The sequence below is a fragment of the Capra hircus genome, chromosome 15 (genome assembly GCF_001704415.2).
Source record: "Capra hircus breed San Clemente chromosome 15, ASM170441v1, whole genome shotgun sequence".
NCBI lineage: Eukaryota > Metazoa > Chordata > Mammalia > Artiodactyla > Bovidae > Capra > Capra hircus.
The window spans coordinates 6,117,130-6,144,041 of record NC_030822.1 but is presented as its reverse complement, the minus strand read 5'-3'; the positions used below and the strand labels follow the sequence as shown (position 1 = coordinate 6,144,041).

The 26,912-nt window shown below is 41.7% G+C and overlaps 1 protein-coding gene across 3 annotated transcripts in view; it reads left to right on the top strand.

The window, feature by feature from the left end:
• The window catches only part of C15H11orf49 (chromosome 15 C11orf49 homolog), a 211,255-nt gene continuing 193,178 nt past the window's right edge, over positions 8,836–26,912 (top strand). For 2 of the 3 annotated variants that reach the window (XM_005690160.3, XM_013969851.2), the window contains exon 1: positions 8,836–9,020. In XM_005690160.3, the coding sequence (XP_005690217.1) occupies positions 8,975–9,020 (46 nt within the window). In that variant the 5' untranslated portion in view covers positions 8,836–8,974. The remainder of the gene's footprint in view (positions 9,021–26,912) is intronic. The other variant, XM_005690159.3, reaches the window with a different exon arrangement.

Here is a 26,912-nt window from a genome sequence, read left to right as displayed (position 1 = left end):
TGCTACAGAAACAAAATAGAAATGGGCATTATTTTGATCCACTTGGGTTGGTAGAATCCTCCTCTAACCCATGCATCATTCGACAACCTGAATTCTAAAAGTAATTCTTCTAAGAGAGTAAAAGGCTTGACACTTCACACTTTAAAACCAGTGATTCTCAATCAGGAATGATTTTTGCCAACATGGGGCAATACCTGGTGACATTTTTGGGAGCAAGTATTACTGGTGAATCATGAACAGAGACCAATAGGCAAGATATCTCTCCCCACAACAAATAATTATCCAGCCTGGAATGTTAATAGTTCTGAGGTTGAGAAACCTTGGTTAAAAAAAATTAAGAACATGAGTCTGCAAAAAACTGCCCCATCGCTGGAATCACGTTCTTGTGTGAATGGAGGAGGGAGACCTTAAAGCTATAAAATGGAAAACAAGAGAAAGCACAACTAAAGGAGCTGAAGAGTTCATACCTATCTGTCCAGGGTTGGCTATTACTAGTATTGACTCACCTAGTGGGAGTATTTATTATGAATATCTTATGTCCCAGGCACTGTAGAAGCAATGGTAACTAGATATATTGCATCCCTGGAACTTAAAGTCTAAGTTGGGGAGGCTACAAGTATACCGAGGCATTAAAAGAATAATCTCATGAATGAATTTAAAGCTATAAATGCTATCAGTATTCGAGGAAATGGACAGAGCCTGTTTAGATTTGGGGGTTCAGGGAAGGCTTGTCAGAGGCACTAACACTCATGCTGAGTAAGATTCACAAGACCAAGAGTGGATAGGGTGGGTCTTCTAGGCAGAAGGAATAGTATGTACAAAGGCCCTGAGCCAAGAAAGAGTCTGTAGGGTTTACAGAAAAATCTCAGTAACTTTTTAGCAATGGGTATGCTTCTATCTGGGCTTCCCCAGTGGCTCAGCAGTAATGAATCCACCTATAATGCAGGAGACACGGATTCGATCCCTGGGTGGGAAAGATCCCCTGCAGGACGGCTTGGCAACCCATTCCAGTATTCTTGCCTAGAGAATCCCCATGGACAGAGGAGCCTGACGGGCTACAGTCCATGGGGTCCCGAAAGACTCGAACATGACTGAGCAACTAAACGGCAACAGCAAATGCTTTTATCTAGGTTCACGGAGCTACTACTAGAGACCAGAAGAGAAAAGGCATAAAGAAATAGTCCAGTTTGTATTTCTAGGTTTTCTTTAATGCCAGATGCTCCACAAAACCCTTTCTGGCACCAACACTTTTCACATTCCGAGTCAACAGTAGTATTTGAGCAAGATCTGAGTACCATGGCTGATACAGTTCCCTGGTGTAACTTGGGGCACATCCTGAAAAATGGGACTTCCTAGCGCATTTAAAAAAAAATCTCCTGAAAGCTTGATAGTCACATACCTGATACATATAAGTAGAGCTTTTGCAGCAAACATCTCAGTACATCTTGCTAATTTCAGCGGCAAAGTTGAATTTAGAATGGTGGATAAACAAATGGACCAATGAATAAATACTCATTGGTAACAACCGTGACTCAAACATCTCTGTAAATGGTCTGTTTCACACATGCCCCCTTATAATTCATTTTCTACACAGCAGCACAGTGACTTCCTAAAAAACAAATCAGATCATATTATTACTAGGCTAAAAACCGTCCCATGCTTCCTACTCAGAATAACGGCTGTACTCAGAATAATGGCTCCACTCAGAATAATGGCTGTACTTCTCACATGTTCTTTGAGGTCCTTCATGAGCTGCCCCCCACTTAATTCTGTGACCACCTTTCCCCTCGTTCATTCTGTGCTAGGCACACAGGCTTTCTTTCAGCTCTGCAACACACTACCATTTCTCACAATTTTTGCACAAACCATTTCCTCTACTTAGAATATTGTTTCCCCAGACCCTTCTATGGCCACTCTCAGCTCAGTGTCATAGCCTCAGAGGTTACCACCCTACATGTGCCTTGTCCTTACTCATTGCCTTTACTCAGTTTTATATCGGAGATTGAATAAGAATTCATGGAGATGGTGCCATTTTGCCAAAGTCTTACAGGATGTGTAAGAGTTTGCATGGGTGCAAGCTCCGTCTCTTCACTCATGTCCAACTCTGTGACCCCATAGGCTGTAGTCCACCAGGCTTCTCTGCCCATGGGATTCCCCAAGTAACAATACTACAATGGGTTGCCATGCCCTCCTCCAGGGGATCTTTCCCCCTTTCCCACCGCCCCCGCCAGGGGTTGAACCCAAGTCTCCTGCATTACAGGTGGATTTTTTTTACTGCTGAGCCACCAGGGAAGTGTTATGTACAAGTTTACTAGGCAGAAAATGTGGAAGAGGCACATTCTAGGTGGAGAGAAAAGCTTATCCCAAAGCAAGAGGTTGTGAATGAGCTCAGTATGTTTGGGAATAGTGAGTGGGAAGGAAGGTATGGCAAGAGAATTACGTGTGTAGGAAAGAGTGAATGGCATAGTGGCTGGAAAACTAGATTGGAGCCAGACCGTGAAGGAATATATATGTTTGCATGTTAAGGAATTTTGCTTCATCCTAGTAACGGTGAGTCAGCACTATTTTCAAAGTAAGGAAGTAACATGGTCAAATTTCAATTTTAGAACAATAAACTCTGTGACAATATAGAAGATGACTTGGGGGGGAAAAAATAGACACCAACTGCAGCTTTTTGTCCTGAGATTCTAAACTTTGGGAATGTCCAGTTCATATCCTGAGTTTATTTGGTGATTCCTAGTAGATTCCCTTTCAGCTTCCTAAACTAGTTCTCTTGTCTATAGGCAGCATAATCTCTACACCTGTTGTTGAGTCAGTTGCTTTTTTTCTGGGTATTTCTTAAGCTATGATGATCTATCACACATAGTATTTAGGTGTAGGGAGGAGATGCCAGTGCTGTCTGATTGATTTTTAATCTTCTCAATGATGCCTTGCCATTTTCTGGCCTCTTTATTTAATGAATTTGTTTCATGAATTGGTTCCTGTGAGGCAATCATAAGTCCCATGGATTGGATGGCCTTCATATTCTAGGCTTTTAATCTAAAGTAGGGGGGAAGTGTTTAATACACACTGTGCATGATTCTGGAAATTGAAAGATGAATGAAGACTGTCTCTGACTTCCAGGAACTCATAGCTTGGTAGGATAATTCAAATCATTTTTTTTTAAATGACATAAATTTTAAAGTCTACTTTTTCTAATATATTGTTTACATTTTATTTCTAGTCCTTAGCTACATGCATAACGTGTGAAATTAACATTTATAAAACACTCCACCCCACAATAGCAGGATAAACATTCTTTTCAAAGTGCACCCACAACATGTACTGAGGCATATTTACTAAGGTAGTCCATATTCCAGATCGTAAAACAAGTCTCAATAAAAGCAAAAAGATTCAAGCCATATAAGATTTTATATCTGATCACAGAGGAATCAAACTAGAAATCAAGGAATTCCATGGTGGTCCAGTGGTTAGGACTCTATGCTTTCACTACTGAGGGCCTAGACTTGATTCCTGGTTGGGAATAACAGACCACCTGACCTGCCTCTTAGAAACCTGTATGCAGGTCAGGAAGCAACAGTTAGAACTGGACATGGAACAACAGACTGGTTCCAAATTGGAAAAGGAGTACGTCAAGGCTGTATATTGTCACCCTGCTTATTTAACTTCTGTGCAGAGTACATCATGAGAAACACTGGGCTGGAAGAAGCACAAGCTGGAATCAAGATTGCCAGGAGAAATATCAATAACCTCAGATATGCAGATGACACCACCCTTATGGCAGAAAGTGAAGAGGAACTAAAAAGCCTCTTGATGAAAGTGATAGAGGAGAGTGAAAAAGTTGGCTTGAAGCTCAACATTCAGAAAATGAAGATCATGGCATCTGGTCCCATCAGTTCATGGGAAATAGATGGGGAAACGGTGGAAACAGTGTCAGATTTTATTTTGGGGGGCTCCAAAATCACTGCAGATGGTGACTGCAGCCATGAAATTAAAAGACGCTTACTCTTTGGAAGGAAAGTTATGACCAACCTAGATAGCATATTCAAAAGCAGAGACATTACTTTGCCAACAAAGGTCCGTCTAGTCAAGGCTATGGTTTTTCCAGTAGTCATGTATGGATGTGAGAGTTGGACTGTGAAGAAAGCTGAGCACCGAAGAACTGATACTTTTGAACTGTGGTGTTGGAGAAGACTCTTGAGAGTCCCTTGGACTGCAAGGAGATCCAACCAGTCCATTCTGAAGGAGATCAGTCCTGGGTGTTCCTTGGAAGGACTGATGCTAAAGCTGAAACTCCAATACTTTGGCTACCTCATAAAAAGAGTTGACTCATTGGAAAAGACTCTGATGCTGGGAGGGATTGGGGGCAGGAGGAGAAGGGGACGACAGAGGATGAGATGGCTGGATGGCATCACCGACTCGATGGACATGAGTTTTGGTGAACTCCGGGAATTAGTGATGGACAGGGAGGCCTGGCGTGCTGCAATTCATGGGGTCGCAAAGAGTTGGACATGACTGAGCACCTGAACTGAACTGAACTGAACTGGGGAACTAAGATCCCACAGATTGCACAAAGAAACAAAAAATTAAACAAAACAGAAACACCTCTGGAAAACCGTCTGGTGTATGGAAATCCTGAATAATACATTTCTATATAACCCATGGGACAAAGAAGAATTCCAAAGGGAAATTAGATAATGTTTTCTATTTTAATTCATAAACTTAAATGTTTAAAAGATACAAAATCACATTTTGGAAAATCGGAGCTCTCTTTGTGGGAAGATTTTTAACTAAAAATTCCATTTCTTTATAAATAGACAGGTATTCAAGTCATCTGTTTCTTCTCGAGTGAAACTTGCTAGTTTGGATTTCAAGGAATTTTTCCATTTTACATAATTTATTAAATGAGTAACACTGTCCTACTATTCCCTTAGTGAAAATGACATAAATATTTATCAAGGTTCATACTCTAGGACAGAGGAAGGCACGGCTAATTTTTGTGGGCTACCAAGAAGAGTCAAAAAAAATCTTCCTTTCTTTTAAATTATATGAAAGTATAATTTCCAACTTTTTGCAGCACAGAAAATATAAAATAACAAGAAGGTACGAGTCTGTAATTGTCTTTGGGCTCCAGTTCAATTTAAGCCATGTCCTCTAAACCACTTTCTTGCGATGCATTAGTTTTCTTTAACTGACCAAGAATTTGTGACCGTTCTTTGCAAGTTCTCCCAAAGTTCTGGTCTGCTGATCTGGGGCAGTCTAAAATGATTTGTCTGTGAATAGTATTTTAAAGTAAACATGTAAACCTCATGCAGTGGGCACCACACTTAGTTTTTTGCTTTTCTCTTATGGAAGATAAGTCTTTGAAGAAGAGCCTAGTAGCTCAGCATGAATTTCATGACCTGCATTTCTTAGTAGCTGCTTCGCCTTTAGCATCTTTCTGCTTGATGAGTTGATAAAAGCTTGTCCTAGTTTCTTGAACCTGTTTTGTAGCAATAATTCAGACTGCGTTTTTTTTCTTTCTATTGTTTCCTTGAGGTTTAAAACTATTTGGTACATTTATGTTTGCTTTTCTGTGGTTTTCAGTTCCAAGGAGGATTTTCTTCCCTATCCATCTCTCCACAGATCCTCTGCAGAGCCAGAGATGTCTGTTCATTTTCTCTTTATAATTAGAAATTATAATCTGATAAATTGATGTCTTAACATATCCTCTCTCATGGGCACTTTTTCTATTGAGTTTGATGTTTCCGTTCCTTATGCTGCGGTACTGACTGTCACATCTCAAGCCCTCTCTATGCTTTGATCGATTTCATATCACTTGCTTATATTCAGGATTGTGGAGTTGCTTTCTAATTTATTGGTTTACCTTGATGATTATTTGTTTGGGTAAAAATTTCAGAAGTATGTAATAATAATTGAAGAACCTGAAAAGCCCATCTAATTGAAGGCTGAGATGTTTTTTCTTTTTTTTTTTTTTAACATTCAATAGGTTTACAGAAATACACTTGACTCTAACAATTCTTGTATATTTCTCCTTTTCTTAAGATCCGATTGTAAAGGTTTCACTAGAAAACTTCCTTTGCCACTGATGGGTTGCCAAAACATATTCATGTGATGTACGGCAAAAAAAAAAGAAATCTCAAAGTAATGGCTGCTTTTGGGGAAAAACAAACTCTCTATGAAGGGTCATCACTTCTGCTTAAAAACATTTTAAAGATTTTCAAGCCACTCAGTTATTGTTCATTTTCAGGTTGTTCGTATGCCTATTATAGATCATTTTAAGGATAAAGAAAAGTATAAAGAGGAAAAATGTAAGCAGTACTTCCGCCACCATTTAAAGGCTACCTGCTATTTCTGTGCAACCTCAAAGTTTCTTGAAGGCTTAGCCTAGCAACCACCTGCCCTTTTCTAAGTCTTCTGCCTCAATAGACTGTTTAGGACATTAAGAGTGGAACGCTGACTTTAAATATAAGGGCCCTTAGGATTTTTATGGAAGGGATGGAGCTGTAGGAAAAACCTACAAATTGCTCCAGAGATGACATCTTGTTCTTATTTAGCTTTCTTTGAGTCATTAACAGTCGGGCGCCACTGGTGCTGAAACTTCTCATTATTATAACCGCAAATGGGTTAATGCCCAAACAAAGCTATATTCTTGGGGCTGGTTCCCAGATCCACCGCACAGACCCCAACAGCAGCACCCTCCAAATCCCAGGATAATGCCCCACAAATGAGGCAATGTCAAATGTTCAGCCTGGACTCAAAATTCTCTTCTTTTATCTGGGAGCTCACAGTTGCTGGCAGGGCAGAGCCAAGGGGAAAATAAAAAAATAAACGTCAAGCCAACAAACCCTAAAAAAAGAGGCTATGTGGTTTAGCGGTCAGACCACTATCCTGGAGGTTGAGATCGCTGCGATCCAGTTCCAGCTCTCCCACTGACTGGATGGATGATGCTAGACAAGTCATTTTCCTGACCCGGTCCTCGGTTTCCCTATTTAGAAAAGGGAGCACTGCTTTAGAAAGTTTTTATGAGGACAAATGAAATGACCTGTGAATAGCTTCAGGTTGCTTGGAAATAAAATGAAATTACAATCCTTAATAATTACCATCCTATTAATTAATTAATAATACAGTAAAAAGCCACAGGTGTTAAAGTTTTGAAAAAAAGTTATGAAACTCCCATACCCTCAAGGTGCATGGGGGGTGGGGCAGGGCGGTGGGAGGCAAGGGTGGAGGAAGAGGCAACATTTTTTCAAATCAAATTTGCAGAACTTCACATCAAATACCAAATTAGCAAATTTATTACCTCAAGATAATAAATGCTGCCCTGAGTTTGGCTTTGGCCCTTTATCCTTACCACATCTAAACTCAGAGTGACTCACAGGAGCCTAGAAATGAGACATACACAATTTTAAGGGAAAGGGAGGATTAGGAGGTTTGAAGCTTCTGCTGGAGGAGGCTAAGAATAGACCCACTCAGGACACAGAGAGAACCTCCTTTTTCCTCTTCCTCCCAGTGTAGGTGGCCTACTGGTTTCCCAGTCATTCCTTTGAAAAAATGATTTTTGTTTTCTTTCTGTCCACAAAACCTCACCTTGTGTGGGGGAGAGCTAGCTAAAAATGTGAGGACAGAGTCGCTTTTTCTACTGCGTTAGAACTGTGACAAGTGCTGTACAATACTAACCCCTTGTTGGGTGTGGAGAGGGGCTAAAAGACAAATACTATATGTGAATATCTGGAAACTTGAAAACCAAGGGGTTCTCTACCTTCTTAAAGGAAAAGTGAGCAATTAGGAATATGAGGGGGAAAAATCCAATAGATATCCTTGTTTGTGCATCCCATTCCCCTAAGACGTGGAGTGTCTTTGTAGGGGAAGAAAAAAAGACATTTGGGAAGGATATCAAATAGTAAGAGACAGAAGTAGAAGGAGGGGCTATAAAGAGGAATTTGAGAGGAAATGTCCATGAAGTCATAGAGGATTTAATGAGCACCTTCTGGATGCCTAGTCTTGTCACAAGCAAAGACATCTCTGACCTCAAGGAGCAGCCGAGATATGGGCACGTGAAAGCACTTTGTAGTAATTTAAGATGGTAAATAATCAGATAAAAATAGAAAGAAAGTGAAGTCACTCAGTCGTGTCCGACTCTTTGTGACCCCATGGACTACACCTACCAGACTCCTTCATCCATGGGATTTTCCAGGCAAGAGTACTGCAGTGGGGTCCCATTGCCTTTTCCAGGGGATCTTCTAGACCCCTGGAACCCCGGTCTCCTGCATTGCAGGCAGAGGCTTTACAGTCTGAGCCACCAGGGAAGCCACAAAAAAAAAAAAAAAATTTGATGATGGGATATTAAATGTTTATGGGGATTTAGAGGTGGGAGCTACTATTGTGAGGCTTCCCTGGTTGGTCAGTTGTAAAGAATCTGCCTGCTATGTAGGACACTGCCGGCAATGCAGGAGACTTGAGTTCAATCTCTGGGTCGGGAAGATCCCCTGGAGAAAATGGCAATGCACTCCAGTATTCTTGCCTGGAGAATTCCATGGACAGAGGAGTCAGATGGGCTACAGTCTATGAGAATAGGACACAACTTAGCGACTAAACCATCTAGGCTACTATTATGATAACAGTTCTACAAAGCAGGAAGAATTATGAAATTCAGAAATTGAGGATATTTGGCGGCTGGGAATAAGTTTTCCACACCGGGATATATGATGGTTTCAGAGGAACTCTCCGCCTCAAATTCCTCTAAAACCATCGCCTCAAGAAAGGGAGTCCCAAGAAACTAGGACCGCCGCGAGGCGACTGCTCCCGGAACTGGTACTGCCAGCTTGGAGTTGCGATACGGAAACTGTTTGCGTGACACCCCCTCCGCCTCCTGCCTCTCCCGCCGCGTGGGTGCCATGGCAACCAGGAGAGCCGGGAGACCTGGGTTCCGGAAGCCGAGGAGCTGGAGCTCTGAAGCCACCCTGATCAAAGGATGCTGAGTCCGGAGCGCCTAGCCCTACCGGACTACGAGTATCTGGGTAGGCGCTTCCTTCAGCTTTGGGGAAGGAAAGAAATGCCAACGCATTAGGCCAGGGTCTCGGGAGGAGGATGGGGCGGGATCTGAGTGTGAATGGGTCGGGTGGGCTATGGAGGGGCGAGGACGGGGCGCTGATCCAGGGGCCTGAAGGTGTAAGGCCCAGAGAAGAGGAAAACAACATCTGGGGAATAAAGAATGCAGAAGTGTACCCGCTGGAGCTCAGGCAGTGTGGATTGTGCTCACAGTGGGCCAGGTTGGAGTTGAGAATTGGCGGGGGTGGAGGGCTTTGGGGATGTTATGGTATGCTGCTAGTGGAGTAACCTTAGAACCCTGAAGCGCCACATCAGTCATTCCGTGAGCCGTCATATAACTGTCACGGCGGCAACTAACACTTTCGAGTGTTTCTTTTACATTAGGCTCTATGCTGAGCATTTTACATGCATTCTTTATTGAATCTTCGTAACAGCCCTAGGAGGAAACTGTTTTCCTTCTAGACGGAGAAACTGAGGCTGAAGAGAGAACTTACACAAAGCCACACCGCTAGGAAATGGTGTGGCCTGGATCAGAACCTAATTTGCCCACTTGTGAGCTTGAGTTCTTGATCAGTAGGGCTGCGGCTGTAATACGTTATGCACACTTAGCACCTTCAGTGTGGATGAAAAAAGGATGCGTGTGTGTATATGCGTACGTGTAAGGACACGCATTTTAAAACGTTGTTTAGCCGCTGAGTCGTGTCCAACTCTCTTGCAACCCCATGGACTGTAGCTGGCCAGGCTCCTCTGTCCATAGGGGTTTCCCAGGCAAGAATACTGGAGTGGGTTGCCATTTCCTTGTCCAGGGATCTTCCAGACCCAGAGATCGAACCCACGTCTCCTCCATTGGCAGGTGGATTCTTTACCATTGAGCCACCAAGGAAGCCCTTTAAAACATTAATAGACTTTACTTTTAAAGAAATTTTAAGTTTACAGGAAATTAAGCAAATATTATGGTGTTCCCATGTCCTCCCTGCCAGTCAGTTTCCTGTTATTAACATCTGACATCTATTAGTATAGTACATTTGTTACAATTGATGGACCAATATTGATAACGTTATTATTAACTAAGATCCACAATTTGCCTTAGGGTTCACTCTGTGTCAGTACAGTTTTATGGGTTTTGACAAATGCATAGTGTCAGGTATCCACCATTATAGTATTGTGCAGAGTAGTTTCACCCCTTTCTATTCATCCTTTCCCCTGTCCCCCAACCATTGGCAACCATTGACCTTTTTACTCTCTCTAAAGTCTTACTTATTCAGAATATCATACAGTGGAGTCACAGAGTATATAACCTTTGCAGATTGGCTTTTTTCAATAAGCAATAATGCATTTTAGGTGCCTCCACATCTTTTCCGGGCTTGAAAGCTCATATCTTTTTATCACTGAGTAATATTCAATTGTATGGATATATTGATATTATACACTTTTTAAAAAATGAAAAACAATTCCAGTTTAAATTTCTGAATTTGTCATATGGAAACTAGATTAAAAAATATAAAGAAGTTTATAAGGAAAAGTCTCTTCCAGCCCTTTTCCCGTCATCTGCCAATTTTCATCTGTCCTCAGCCCACTACTAGTAACCACTGTTAACTGGTTTCCTGTGTGTCCTTCCAGAGTTTAGTTTATTATGTATATAAGAGATAGTGTATTTTTTTCTTTCTATATAGCTCAGAGTGATTTCTATATCAGTGAGAGCTTTCTCATTCTTCTAAAAATTTTTTTAGCCACATAGTATTGAAATAATTGATTTGACCAGTTCTCGGTTGGTACACATGTTGGTTTTAGCCTTTTGCTATTACTGAAAATGTGTGTGTTAGTCACTCAGTCATGTCCAACTCTTTGCGACCCGGTGGACTGTAGCCAGCCAGGCTTCTCTGTCCATGGAATTCTCCAGGCAAGAATACTGGAGTTGGTAGCCAGGAGATCTTCCCAACCCATGGATCAAACCCAGGTCTCCTGCACTGCAGGCAGATTCTTTACTGTCTGAACCACTCTGTCTAACCAGAGAAGGCCATTACTGAAAATGCCCCACTGAATAACCTGTAATTTCGTGCCATTACTAGTATATCTGCAAAGATAAAACCACAAAGTAAAGTTGGTGGGTCAGAGATATATGCATTTTAAATATTGATAGACATTGCTAAATCATGTTTCACAGGGGTTGGACTATTTTACACTGCTGTTGGCAATGTAGGAGAATCCCTGTTTCCCTATGGTCTTTCCAACAAAATATATCAAACTCAAACCATCAGATATTTTCAACTGGTTAGTGACAGATAGTCCCAGGGTAGATTTGCTATGCATTTCTCTTATGAAGTTAGGACTCTTTTCACCAAGGTTAAGGGGGTATATGTGGTTTTCGAAAGGAGTATATATACCTAATTCTCCTAATTGGAGAAGGAAATGGTAACCCACTCCAGTATTCTTGCCCAGAAAATTCCATGGACAGAGGAGCCTGGCGGGCTATGGCCATGGGATCACAAAGAGTTGGACACAACTGAGCAATTTCACTCACTTATATATACCTAAAGAGCATAATTAAATCACAGATAATTTTGCAACCAGTGAATAATAATGTCTAGCAATGCCTAGACTCTTGCTAAGAATTTTATGTTTTTTATCTTACTTACTCGGTACTAAGAGTCTATGAAATATTTGAAAAGCCTAGTCCTTTGTTCAGTTCCTTGGATATTTGGCTCAAAGTCTTGACATATTTAAATTATATGCCTCAAAGGCTTGACATATTTAATATTACTGTTTCTTTGGTGAGTAGAAGTTGATGGTCCCTCCATAAGTGGCTTTTTTTTTTCCCAGGGAGAGTAGGCCAATGGCATTGTTGATAATGAATCTATAAACAGAATCAAAGTTTCGGATTGGCCGAAAAAACTTCAGCATGCAGCCACTTACCTAATTATTGAACCCTGGATTATTGAAGCTCTTTCAGGTTCTGTTGCATATTTAAGTGTCTTAACTCCATGTCCCAGTCACTGCCTGGGCATTCATATTGCCCTAAGCAGGGTCATACTACTCATTGCGTTCCTCATGGTTGCTCAAACCATACAACTCTGCTGAAATGCATTTGTCTTTAGTTGAGAGCAACCCTGCCCATTTCAGTTTGGTCTCTTTTAGAGGCATGCTGTTGCTGTTTTGAAGCATTCACCCTCCATTTAACCACCACTGAAAATCATCCCTTATAGATTAATTTAATGAAATATTTTCTGGTTTGAAAATTTAAATACTTGTCGAGGTTTTGTTTGACTTGATTTGGCTCTTCCCCTTTTCTTCTTCTTTTTTTTTTTTACAAATTATAAAGTTACGTGTGTAGAACTAGACAAGAAAATGCATACAGAAAAAAGAAAATTGGGGAGATGGGAAAGCTCTAGGTATTCAGTGCATGGGAAAAGTGAAAGTTCAATATCCCTTGGTAAGTGTAAATGGATACCTCTTTTTAGTATTATGTACAAATTACAGGGATACCTATTCAGTGAATATCTATAGATTTTCCTTTCTACCTGTTAGCCAGGCCTTCCATTTGCCTTTTTCACTACTAGTGAAGAAAAGAATCTTTCATCATGTTGGGTAAACTGATCTGTTCCCTGCTGACTTGGTGGATTTGGAACCTGTAATCATGGCCTCGAATGGCTTTAGTATCTTAAGATCATCATTACAGACTCAGCTCTGTGATGTTCATGCCTGCAGTCATCAGAATAGAGTGATAGAAACTGTGTTAATGCCCAGGCATAAATAGAGAGAGGAGAATCTGGAAAAGAGATGAAATAAATATAGAGCCCTTGAAAGAGTTCCAGTTTCATGAAAGCTACTTATTGGAAGCTTCTGCCAGAGGCTGAGGTGTGTCTGTGTATCTGGTTGGGTGTGGAGAGTTCTCTAGAGCCGAAGGGCGGCCTGTTCTGGTCCCAGGTTTGCAAAACACACTCCCTCCGTGCTGACGTGAGTATAAGCAAGAGGGTGTGAAGTCTATCATCTTACCCCACCTAGACTGGGGAGGTGCTTGCTTTCACTCATGTTCCTGTTTACCGCTTCTGTTCCTATGGAAAGTGCTTGTTCTCACTAAAGTTGGTAGTGGATTGGCATGATAGGTAACTCCAGGGAATCAGGGGTGGTCTTTCTCCTTTGCAGGCTGTGCTTATAGAGGAATCATAATAAATGGGATAGGTTTTTTTTTTTTTTTTAGTGTAGATCTTTATTTTTTTTGTCTTTTTTGAGTTTGTTACAATATTGCTTCTGTTTTATGTGTTGTTTTTTTGGCTATGAGACATGTGGGATCTTGGCTTCCCAACTAGGGATTGAAACCATACCCCCCACATTGGAAGGTGAAGTCCGAACCACTGAACTATCAGGGAAGTCCCTGGATAGTTTTTTTGTTTTTTTAATTGGGGGATAATTGCTTTACAATGTCTCATTGGTTTCTGCAGTACAACTACGTGAATCAGCTGTAAGTAAACATATATACCCTCCCTCTTGATCCTCTCTCCCACCTCCAACCCCCACAGTTATTTTGAAGCTATAGTTTTTGAACACTTCATTTATGCTTAACACTGTGCCTTAACTCATTCATCTTCACAACCGTCATACAAGGTATTATTATTAGGCAAAGGAGAAAGGGAAGGATATACCCAACTGAATGCAGAGTTCCAGAGAAGAGCAAGGAGAGATAAGAAAACCTTCTTAAGTGAACAATTCGAAGAAATAGAAGAAAACAATAAAATGGGAAAGACTAGAAATCTCTTCAAGAAAATTGGAGATACCAAGGGAACATTTCATGCAAAGACAGGAACAATAGAGGAGGAGGAAGTGGCAAGGACCTAACAGAAGAGATTAAGAAGAGATGTCAAAAATACTCTGAACTGTACAAAAAAGGTCATAATGACCCAGATAACCACGATGGTGTGGTCACTCATCTAGAGCTGGACATTCTGGAGTGTGAAGTCAAGTGGACCTTAGGAAGCATTACTACAAACAAAGCTAGTGGAGGTGATGAAATTCTAGCTGAGTTATTTTAAATCCTAAAAGATGATGCTGTGAAAGTGCTGCACTCAATATGCCAGCAAATTTGGAAAACTCAGCAGTGGCCACAGGACTAGAAAAGGTCAGTTTTCATTCCAATCCCAAAGAAAGGCAATGCCAAAGAATGCTCAAACTACCATACAAATGTGCTCTTTTCACATGCTAACAAGGTCATGCTCGAAATCCTTTAAGCTAGGCTTCAGCGGTACACAAACCAAGAATTTCCAGATGTACAAGCTGGATTTAGAAAAGGCAGAGGAACCAGGGTCAAATTGTCAACATCGCTGGATCATAGAAAAAAGCAAGGGAATTCCAGCTAAATACCTACTTTTGCTTCATTGACTACTCAAAAGCCTTTGACTGTGTTCAGTTCAGTTCAGTCTCTCGGTCGTGTTCGACTCTTTGCGACCCCATGAATTGCAACACTCCAGGCCTCCCTGTCCATCACTAACTCCGAGTTCACTCAAACTCACGTCCATCGAGTCAGTGATGCCATCCAGCCATCTCATCCTCTGTCGTCCCCTTTTCCTCCTGCCCCCAATTCCTCCCAGCATCAGTCTTTTCCAATGAGTCAACTCTTCACATGAGGTGGCCAAAGTACTGGAGTTTCAGCTTTAGCATCATTCCTTCCAAAGAATTCCCAGGGCTGATCTCCTTCAGAATGGACTGGTTGGATCTCCTCACAGTCCAAGGGACTCTCAAGAGTCTTCTCCAACACCACAGTTCAAACGCATCAATTCTTCAGTGCTCAGCTTTCTTCACAGTCCAACTCTCACAACAAACTGGAAAATTCTGAAAGAGATAGGAATACCAGACCACCTTACTGCCTTCTGAGAAATCTGTATGCAGGTTAAGAAACAACAGTTAGAAACGGACATGGAACAACAGACTAGTTCAGAAATGGGAAAGGAGAACTTCAAGGTTGTAAATTGTTATGCTGCTTATTTAACTTATATGCAGAGTACATCATGCAAAATGCCAGGCTGGATGAATCACAAGCTGGAATCAAGATTGCCGGGAGAAATAACAACGTCAGACATGCAGATGTGTGTGCGTGTGCTTAGTTGCTCAACTGTGTCACCCTTTGCAACCAGGCTCCTCTGTCCGTGGAGAGTCTCCAGGCAAGAATACTGGAGTGGGTTGCCATGTCCTGCTCGAGGCCAGAAAGTAAAGAGGAACCAAAGAGCTTCTTGATGAGGGTGAAAGAGGAGAGTGAGAATCTGGCTTAAAACTCAGCATTCAAAAAGCTAAGATTGTAGCATCTGGTCCCATCACTTTATGGCAAATTGATGGGGGAAAAGTGGAAACAGTGGCAGCTTTTTTATCCTTGGGCTCCAAAATCACTGCAGATGGTAACTGAAATCATGAAATTAAAAGACCGTTGCTTCTTGGAAGAAAAGCTATGACAAATCTAGATAGCATATTAAAAAACAGAGACATCACTTTGCTGACAAAGGTCTGTATAGTCAAAGCTATTATTTTTCCAGTAGTTATGTATAGATAGATGTGAGAGTTGGACTATAAAGAAGGCTGAGCACTGAATTTTTTTCAAATTGTGGTGCTGGAGAAGACTTTTGAGAGTCCCTTGGACAGCAAGGAGATCAAACCAATCGATCCTAAAGGAAATCAACTCTAATATTCATTGGAAGGACTGATAAAGAAGCTGAAGTTCCAATACTTTGGCACCTGATGCGAAGAGCCGACTCATTGGGAAAGACCTTGAAGCTGAGAAAGATTGAGGGCAGGAGGAGAAGTGGGTGACAGAGGATGAGATGGTTGGACGGCATCACCAACTTAATGGACATGAATTTGAACAAATTCAAGGAGATTGTGAAGGACAGGGAAGCCTGGTATGCTGTAGTCCATGGGGTCACAAAAAGTTGAACACAACTTAGCAACTGAACAACAATAATTATTAGTCCTATTTAGTAGTTATTAAAATATCATTTTAGAAATAAGAAAACTGAGTCTTAGAAAGGCTAATTGATTTGTACAAAATCACACAGGTGGTGATGCATAAAAGCCAGATTCAGATCCAGGCTTATGGGATTCCATGCCTGTTTTCCCTCTCTTCAGTTCAATTCAGTCAGTTCAGTCGCTCATTCGTGACTCTTTGCGACCCCATGGACTGTAGCACGCCAGGCTTCCCTGTCCATCACCAACTCCCAGAGTTTACCCAAACTCATGTCCATTGAGTCGGTGATGCCATCCAACCATCTCATCCTCTGTCGTCCCCTTCTCCTCCTGCCTTCAGTCTTTCCCAGCATCAGCATCTTTTCAAATGAGTCAGCTCTTCGCATGAGGTGGTCAAAGTATTGGAGTTTCAGCGTCAACATCAGTCCTTCCAGTGAACACCCAGGACTGATCTCCTTTAGGATGGACTGGTTTGATCTCCTTGCAGTCCAAGGGACTCTCAAGAGTTCTCCAACATCACAGTTCAAAACCAGAGATAAAAATAAACAAACCAAAATAGCTACTGCCTGTAAAGGGTGTGATCCTCGCTTCCCTTTTAAGACTGGAGCTCTTAAACAATTCATTAGTTGCAAATAAGTGTCCTGAGAACAGAAATTGTATCTTACTCATCCTTGTACACCTGCCTTTCACCATATAGACACCTTATACATATATATGTGTTAAATAAAAGTAAAAGTGTTAGTTGCTCAGTTGTGTCCAACTCTTTGCAACCCCATGAACTGTAGCCCACTAGGCTCCTCTGTCCATGGGATTCTCCAGGCAAGAATACTGGAATGGGTTTCCATTTGTTTCTCCAGGGGATCTTCCCCACACAGGGTTTGAACCCCGGTCTCCTGCATTGTGGGCAAACTCTTTACCACCTAAGCCACCCATGCAACATGAATAATCTGACCTTGGGGTCCCCCAAGTGTGAGCAGCTACAACAATAACTGACTTATTAAGTACTTAGTATGTATCAGGTGACATTCTATATAGTTTACATATATTAATGCACATGAAGATAGTTTCAGTTTTTATCTTTATTTCATAGATGAGGAAACTGCAGCACTAAGGCATTAAATAACTAGTTAGTGAGTCCTGGAGGCAGGATTCTAATCCAGCTGTCTAATTCCAGAGTCTGCATTGTTAAACTCCATGCTACAAATACCTTGAACAACTCCAAAAATGAGGCTCCAGTTATCGCACAGACCTGCATTCCATGGTTGCATGGATTCTGGAGTCAGTTCAGATGACTCCAAGGACTTAATTTAACATTTCTGCCAGGAGGGGGCATCCTAGGAATCAGGATGGATCAAGAAATAGTAAAATTCCAGTTCCTTCCACTGGACTCATCTCTCAAAGGCAGGCAGTAAGGAAGATTACGACTAAAAATAGACCATTTAGGGGAGCTTGCATGACCGTAATCTGTGTACTTTGTGTAGCTGTGTGACCTTGAGGAAGTTACTCAACCTCTCTGTGCCTTAGATGCCTAATCTGCAAAATATAGATAATAATACTACTTACCTCATGCATGTAGGCTTTTAGAGCAATACCTGGCTGATACATTGTGAAAAGAGGATATACAAAGATGAGTAAGACATCTTTTCCTCTAGGGCATCTAGGAAGGTGCTCAGTAGATATTAGCTGCTATTATTATTCCTATTTTTTAATAAAAATATGTAATACATCTGTGGCAATGGGTCACAGAGCCGGACACGACTGAAGCAATCTAGCACGCACAATACACCTGTGGTACCCATGAAACTGCCTCTCAGATCTCCTAGTATGGGAGGGGAAGGTAATTAACTCAACTCCAGCCCTCAATGCAACACCTTGTTCCCGCGGGCTGCTCCCCGCAGATGACTGGGTGAGGCAGGCAGACCCACTTTTATGAGAAGTGTGACTCCTCTGATGGTGACTTCGGCTCGGGGACTGCCACTGCACCGCAGTCTAACTCTCGCTCTCTTCTCTACGCGGGTCAGCCCTGCGGTGCGCCTGTCACCTCTCCGCGTCTCTTCCAGCTCCCTCCGCATTTTCTCTCGTGGGCTTTTCATCCCCTGAATCTCTTGCATGTCTGATCCTGTCTTCTTGTCTGCTCCTCAGAGTCCCTGGACTCAGACAGCCTCCAACAGTCACTGATACAGTCCCTTTCAGTCATGCGATTAAGATTTCTTCAAGCCTTGGCGGAGGTTCTGACATATGACTGTTTCTATGTTGAAGATTCTTAAGTGTTTACTAATCTTGGTTTTTGGGTTTTTTTTTGCATTTGCTGATATCAACTTGTCTTATTGCCAGACATAGTTTCTCTTTTTGCTTTTGGATGAGTCTTGATAACAAACGTAATTTTGTTGGAATGTAGTCAGTTCAGTTCAGTTCAGTTACTCAGTCGTGTCTGACTCCGCGACCCCATGAACCACAGCACGCCAGGCCTCCTTGTCCATCACCAACTCCTGGAGTCCACCCAAACCCATGTCCATCAAGTCGGTGATGCCATCCAATCATCTCATCCTCTGTCGTCCCCTTCTCTTCCTGCCCTCAGTCTTTCCCAGCATCAGGGTCTTTTCAAATGAGTCAGCTCTTCGAATGAGGTGGCCAAAGTATTGGAGTTTCAGCTTCAACATCAGTCCTTCCAATCTCCCAAACCCAGCCTCATGCTAGGAAACATTGCCATTTACAGTAAGTCAGAAGAAATACTCATAGGATTTTAGAGAGCTCGGGTTGTTGCAGAAAGGAAGAGGAATAAATACGTGTTACACCGATCCCCTAAATCTTTGGAAACCAGGTTTATAATAATAAAGATGGTCACTTAAAAACAGTAGTGCATATGTTCACAAAATCATGAACGTAAATGACTGTAACACAAGGTAACTCTGTAATAAGTGCCGACTGGGAAAAACTGAGGGCAGGAGGAGAAGGGGATGGTTGAATGGCATCACTGACTTGATGGACATGAGTTTGAGCAAGGTCTGGGAGTTAGTGAAGGACAGGTAAGCCTGGTGTGCTGCAGTCCATGAGGTCTCAAAGACTCGGACACGACTGAGCGACTGCACTGAACTGAAACTGGGGAAAGAGCCAAGACACCTGCCTACACACAGTTCACTCAGTTATAGCACTTAGATCCCCTCTCCCATGTATGGCGTAGGTTTCCTGTAGGGAGTGGCACATTATGTTCATCCTTTGCTTTATATAGAGAAGCTATTCAGGGAACAAGAAAGAAGGGAAGGAAGGAAGGATTAGAAGAGAAGAAGGGAAGGGGAAAGGGGGAAGAAGAAAGGAAAGAGATGATTTTGTGGACATGTGACTTACTGTTTTTAAGCGACCAGCTTCATATATTGTAAACCTATGAATAGTATCCAGAGATTTAGGAAGTCAGTCAGCATTTAACATCTATAATATTTATTTATTTTCCTTCCTGCAACAACCCGAGCACTCTAAAGTCCCATGAGTACTTCTGTTGACATATTGTGAACAGCAGTGTGTTGGATTGGCACTAGCATAGGGTTGGATTTGGAAGGTTCACTAATCATATTCAAACAAAAGTAAGTTTGCCTATCAGGATTCATCCAAAAGCAAAAAAAGAAATTGCCATCACAGGGGCAGCAGTTCCCTAGGTGGCCCAGTTCTGGGGTGTGCCTCTGGGAGTTGTTCCCGGAAGTTAAGCTTAGACTCTGTTTCATTCATCTTTCGAAGGATTCTGTAAGCTACTTAATAAATGTAATCAATGTTTCTGTTGGAGGGGGTTAGGGATGGGGAATGGAGGCTGTCGGAGGAGAGCAAGTGAGTTCTAAGGCATGCTGTTTGTTGACCATTACCCACCTCTATTTCTCCTGGGTAACTGTCTACAGGTGATGTCAGTGTTATTCTAGGGATTAAAAACAGTTCCCGTAAATTTTTTACTTTGCTGGTGGCTCAGACGGTAAAGCGTCTGTCTACAATGCAGGAGACCTGGGTTCGATCCCTGGGTAGGGAAGATCCTCTGGAGAAGGAAATGGCAATCCTCTCTAGTACTATTGCCTGGAAAATCCCATGGACAGAGGAGCCTGGTAGGCTACAGTCCATGAGGTCGCAAAGAGTCGGACACAACTGAGCGACTTCACTCACTCACTCACTCACTCACTCATCATTTATATATTCAGGTCATCTTAAAATCTTCCCTCCAAATGCTATCTAAAAGTTGGAAATCACTATTTTTTGTTATAAATGCCATATTTGCTAAATGAGTGAATTTAGGAAAATGACTAGGTAATCAAAGTTTTAAAAAGTAATAAGACTTCAGAAGAGGTAGATGATCCATTAACTTTATCTCTCGGTCATCTTCCAATTTATATCCTTAGCGCTTATCACAATTAGCTTATTAATCTATTCGGGTATCTTGTTATTGTCTGTTTCTTACTAGAATGTAAGCATAAGGGCAGACTCATTCCCTCAGTATCTCCAAAATCTAGCACAGTGCTTGGCCCAAGTTAAGTGCACAGTTGTTAAATGAACAGCGTGCTTCATGTGGGCCTCCCAGGTGGTGCTAGTGGTAAGACCCCGCCTGCCAGTGCAGAAGTAAGAGACTCAGGTTCAGTCCCTGGGTTAGGAAGATCGCCCGGAGGAGGGCATGGCAACCCACTTCAGTATTCTGGTCTGGAGAATCCCATGGACAGAGGAGCCTGGCGGGCTGCAGTCCACGGGGCTGCAAAGAGTTGGCCACGACTCAAGTGACTTAGCACACATGCACACTGCTTTTAGCAAAATAATTTTTTTTCAAATGAAAGAAAGAAATCCAGTTCAGAAAATAAGTTATTGAATTCCTGCTGTGTGAGAGACACTAGGGTTTTTTCCCTTCTTCCATTGACAACCAAAAGATAAGTGATTAAAATCTTTGCTCTGAATGCTGTCCAAACGTTGGGGATCACCATTACTTGCATATATACCATGTTTACTAAATGAGTAAATATAATTTCTTGGTTGACACCATGTATTCTTTGTTTTGATTATGCAGCAGTAAGATTTAGTTCCTTTTTTCAAATGGTTTCTTATGAAGGAAGGAAATTTTATACCATTTTGAGGCATCTCCTGGATATGCCATTTTCAGTTGGGCAGAGTAACCTGCTTTGATTAAGCCTGGAATTACCCTTGTCAGCTAATCGCCGGGTGCTTCCCTACGGGCCTTAGGAAATAGCTCATCCTATGATTGGAATTTCAAGTCAAAACACATTTATCTGAGCAGAATTTTAATGATTTATCAAAGAGAGGAGGGGTTTTCCCAAACACATCTGAACTTACCAAATTACCGATCCCATTAGCTATGTTTTCTCTTAAGCACTTCTCTTTAAACAACGTAATTACAGCTGAAATCATCCAATGTATTTTTCATAAAAGGTTTTGACTAAGTTGTGTTTGATTAGCAGGAACCCAGTAAAAGTAAATATTGTTTGAGAAGGCACTTTCTGAGCCCTTTCTTTTTCTTCATTGAATTAGCTTTTTTGAAAGCACTGTTCTTTGGAGAGAGTAAGAGCCTTTTTCCAGCTGTCCTATTGTGTAGCCCAAGGTCTTGTTAATACTATTATCTGGCCCTGAGATTATAGGTAATTGTGATAAAACACAGGCTTCAGTTTCTGTAATCTCAGACCGAAATCTGTTTGTGCCCTGCCCTTCACATCAGGTGTTTGTGAAATTCAGACTTCTCTCACCTGGAATAGCGCCCCCGCACCCCCCGCCCCGGCCCCCAGTAAACAGAGATATCTGGCAGGGAAAGGGCTGTATAAGAGCCATTGCCTTTATTTTATTTTATTTTTTAATCATGTGGCAGAACTCCTCCTGTGGCCAACTTACATACAACATATGCCCGAAATGGGAAAATTATATATTTTAAAATAGGCATGCTTGAAACAATAACACTTTTGAATGTGAAATGTACCAGAAGGCCACATGTCTCTGGCTTTGCTTGTCAAATGGAGAGGCTGCCAGAACCACTCGGCTCCATGGTTCTCATGCCCTAAAGTCCTGGAAACTGACACGTAAGTAGGCAATGCACAAAGAAGCTCAGCCCATGAGAATGAGTTTGGGCGCCCGGGCTGGCCCCCTTTCTCTCTGTATGGAGTTCTCTCCAACTTTGCTTCTCCTGTCCCATCACAGTGTTTTTCAGAAAGGAGAGATTAAACGCATCTGGTATTTCAGCATGTTAGCTGCACAGGCAACATGAGGCTAGCACTCGGGCCACTGTTCAGCCTGTCATATGGAAGGAATTGCTTTTCAGGGGAGATTATAATTGTGTGTGTAGCCACACAAATGCGCATTCTGCCTGGAGGGAAATGCGCAGAGGAGGAGGCCTTATGCTGCCACTCAGGTCTCTTTGTGGAGGGCTGCATAAGAAGCCCTTACATGGCATAGTCAACTCTTTTGGGCTTAATGAGTCATCTTTTTGTGTGATGCCTACCTCAAAAAAAGAGTGGGGGGAGGGCGGGGGTAGAGGGGGAGAAGAAACACAGTCTTCCCCAAGTGAGTTGCTTTTATTGGCCCTGCAGCTTTGTCTAAGAGTTTTGCAGATTCCTGATGACATCATGTATAATGCTCGTGCACAGACAGTAAACAAAAAAATAATTTAGCTTTCAGGCATTTTGACAAAACTTGAATAGTCCAATTTAGAGAAATGATAAGGAGCTTTATGAACAGTAAGCACATGAGCTTAAACAACAAGCATGACCCCAGTCTTTCTTGGAATGTGACACACTGAAAGATGACTGTAGGGAAAACTAGAAGCTTGACACTTCTGAATTATGTGCAGTTCAGACTTGAGTCCACGGTCTAGTGTTAATCCCATGCAGTGTGTTCTAGTTAGCGGCTAACAGGCTACCAAGTGAGTGACTCATTAAGCCCCTCGAGCCCTAGCGTTTTGCCTATAAGAAGGGAAAAGGGAATATTACCACCTCCCTCACCGGAATGTTAGAAGATTGAGACGGTAAACATGTAGAACTCTATAAGAAAGGTATTTTGTGAATAGAAAATACCATTATTACTCTCGTTGATCAAATTTCCCCAGCACGAGGGGATGGGATAAAAGCTACCTCATACCGGGTTGAGAGGATGAATTAATTAATATATGTCAGTTATCTTACAGTAAACTATTTAATGAGACCTAAAATTGTCTTTCTTGATAGTCTGTTTAAGCACATGATTAACTTACAAAAGTCTTATATGTGCCGTCGGTCTTTTGCCTTGCCTTTAAGGATTGGCCTGGTAGAGAATAGTAGATACTCTACCATGTGGTGGTGGAAGAAAATAAGTTAGGTCTTCAGGAAGCATGGCCCTGCCTTTTTTCTTTTCAAGGTTATGCCTACAAATAGTCTTTGGAGTCTTGCTAATCTTTGTTGCCATGTCTGAACATAGGTAGTGACTGTTTTGACCTTTGTTCTCCCAGTAAATATTTGGTTTTGATCTCATGTTTCTAAAGAAGAAACAAGCTCATAAGGAAAAGAAGTGATTGATTTGTCTTACATTGTGAACTTTTCTTATCATATTTCTTAGTAGTTTAAGAGAAAATAATTGTTGTTGAAGGACCTCACTTTGAGTTCCCTAACTGGAAAGGTCTTAAACTAAGCCAAGTAATAAAAACAGCTTTGGTTGTTGTCTTTAAAGAAGGGATACAGGAAAAGACTTTATATTTTTTTAAATGACAAAATTATCACTGACATCTCTGCTTCCATTTTTGTTGGTATTTGCATAAAGTTTTAGGCAACAAAACCTGAGACGACCCCCTTGAAAATAGTGTAATTTTCAATGTAATTTTCATCCTCTGTTTCCAAGTACACTAACATCTGGATAACCCCACTTCCCAGATTTCATTTTCTATTAGATGACACAAAATGGGAAATACTATTTCATTTAAACTCTAAACCCTCAGCAGAGATTCTCTCTCTTACTTTTTTTAAAAATTACTTTATTTTTTTACTTTACAATGTTGTATTGGTTTTGCCATACATCAACATGAATCCACCATGGGTGTACACGTGTTCTCCATCCTGAACCCCCCTCCCATCTCCCTCCCCATACCATCCCTCTGGGTCATCCCAGTTCACCAGCCCCAAGCATCCTGTATCCTGCAACCTGGACTGGAGATTTGTTTCACATATGATAATATACCTGTTTCAATGCCATTCTCCCAAATCATCCCACCCTCACCCTCTCCCACAGTGTCCAAAAGACTGTTCTATACATCTGTGTCTCTTTTGCTGTCTCACATACAGGGTCATCGTTACCAACTTTCTAAATTCCATATATATGCATTAGTATACTGTATTGGTGTTTTTCTTTCTGGCTTACTTCACTCTGTATAATCGGCTCCAGTTTCATCCACCTCATTAGAATGGATTCAAATGAATTCTTTTTAATGGCCGAGTAATACTCCATTGTGTATATGTACCACAGCTTTCTTATCCATTCGTCTGCTGATGGACATCAAGGTTGCTTCCATGTCCTGGCTGTTGTTAACAGTGCTGTGATGAACATTGGGGTACACGTGTCTCTTTCAATTCTGGTTTCCTCAGTGTGTATGCCCAGCAGTGGGATTGCTGGGTCATAAGGCAGTTCTATTTCCAGTTTTTTAAGGAATCTCCACACTGTTCTGCATAGTGGCTGTAGCAGTTTGCATTCCCACCAGCAGTGTAAGAGGGTTCCCTTTTCTCCACACCCTCTCTAGCATTTATTGCTTGTAAATTTTTGGATAGCAGCCATTCTGACTGGCGTGAAATGGTACCTCATTGTGGTTTTGACTTGCATTTCTCTGATAATGAGTGATGTTGAGCATCTTTTCATATATTTATTAGCCATCTGTATGTCTTCTTAGGAGAAATGTCTATTTTAGTTCTTTGGCCCACTTTTTGATTGGGTCGTTTATTTTTCTGGAATTGAGCTGCACGAGTTGCTTGTATATTTTTGAGACTAATTCTTTGTCCATTGCTTCGTTTGTTATTATTTGCTCCCATTCTGAAGGCTGTCTTTTCACCTTGCTTATAGTTTCCTTTGTTGTGCAGAAGCTTTTAATTTTAATTAGGGCCCATTTGTTTATTATTGCTTTTATTTCCAATATTCTGGGAGATGGGTCATAGAGGATCCTGCTGTGGTTTATGTCGGAGAGTGTTTTGCCTATGTTTCTCTCTTACATTTTTAAACACAGAGATAATATTCCAGCTTCTAAGTAAGCTCAGCCCCCCAAATACTGTCTTAAGTGGGAAATATATTCAATCAGATGTTCTTGGTATGCCAGCTGGAGTCATGCTCATATCCAGGAGGACTAGAGTCAGTCCTTATAAGATATTTGTGAGGTAGGTACCAGCCTGACCCTCACTTTTCCATGAGGAAACTGAAATTTAGGTTGTGTAACTTGCCCAAGGTCATCCAGCTAGTAAATGTGGAGGTGAAGCTTAAATGAAGTTTATCTAACTCTAGAGCCTGTGTTGTCAGCTACTTTGCTTTTAGGTCTGATTTCTCAGGGCCCGCTTTCTTATTCAGTTCATAAGGATTTAAGGATTAGAACTTAATATTTTAACAGAAATGTCTATGGAAGATATGATACATTCCCCGTATTCCCTGGTATATAATAGAACATAATTTAACATTTTCTTGATGACGTGGTGTCATTATTTTAGATGTTTGTACTGTAGATGTGTTATGACATTCGCTCATGAGGGTGTATGTTAGGGAACAGGGACTCAGAGAGCTGAAGTAAAATTTCCAGCGTTCATGTAGATAGCAGTAGGTGGAGCTAAGATTTGATTCTAGTTCTTCTGATTCCAAATTTAGTGGTTTAGGTGCCACTCAATCAGTGTTGGTTAAATCTGACTGGTAGCTGTCATTGATTAATGACAAGAACGTCCCCCATTGCTCAAAATTCCTCTCTCTCCAGACTAATGTTTCCTACTGGGTCAGTAAGCTGGTGAGTATATTGAGGTTCTGTACTTTAGGTGATTTTGTGCCACTGATCTCAGGGTGATGACCCCCTCCACTGCAATGGCTTATACAGGAGAGAACTTTATTTCTCTCTCCCTTAACCTAGGTCCAGGCTGCAGAAGGCAGAAATCTGCTCTAGGAAGCCATCGCAGGATTTCAGGCTAGCAGGGTAGCCATGCCATTTGAAATCCGTGGTTTCTAAGGATGCCTCTGTTGTAGCCATTCCCTGATATAAAAAGGAAAAGGGGAAGGAATGAGTCTAGGGCAAACACCTTTTAAGCAAATAAGGCAGAAGTTGCGAACATCACTTGTGCTCACATTTCACAAGTGAGGACTTAACATAAGACCCCTGCTAATTGCAGAGGAGCTTGGGAAGTCCAACCAGACATCGTGTGTAAGAAGAATAGGAGCACATATTTTGCGTAGGAGCACGTATATTAGGAGTGCCGACAATAACCTACCGTGCCTGGTCTGTGCATAGTTAGTAGCTGCTTGTCCTTATTCACGGAGAAGGCGATGGCACCCCACTCCAGTGCTCTTGCCTGGAACATCCCATGGATGGAGGAGCCTAGTAGGCTGCAGTCCATGTGGTCGCGAAGAGTCGGACACGACTGAGTGACTTCACTTTCACTTTTCTCTTTCATGCATTGGAGAAGGAAATGGCAACCCACTCCAGTGTTCTTGCCTGGAGAATCCTAGGAACGGGGGAGCCTGGTGGGCTGCCGTCTGTGGGGTCGCACAGAGTCCTTATTCAGAGGGGGAGCGCAGATACTCCGGTGGCTGTTTGACCTTTCCTTCCCAATGTCTACCTCTTCAAGTACAGTGTATTTTATCGGTTGTCGCTGTTCTCCACTCTTTTACCTTAACACTACTACTGAGCTTGGTTGCTCCCTTTTTATTATTATTATTTTTTTTTTTCGTAACTCTGTGTCTCCAGTCATTTC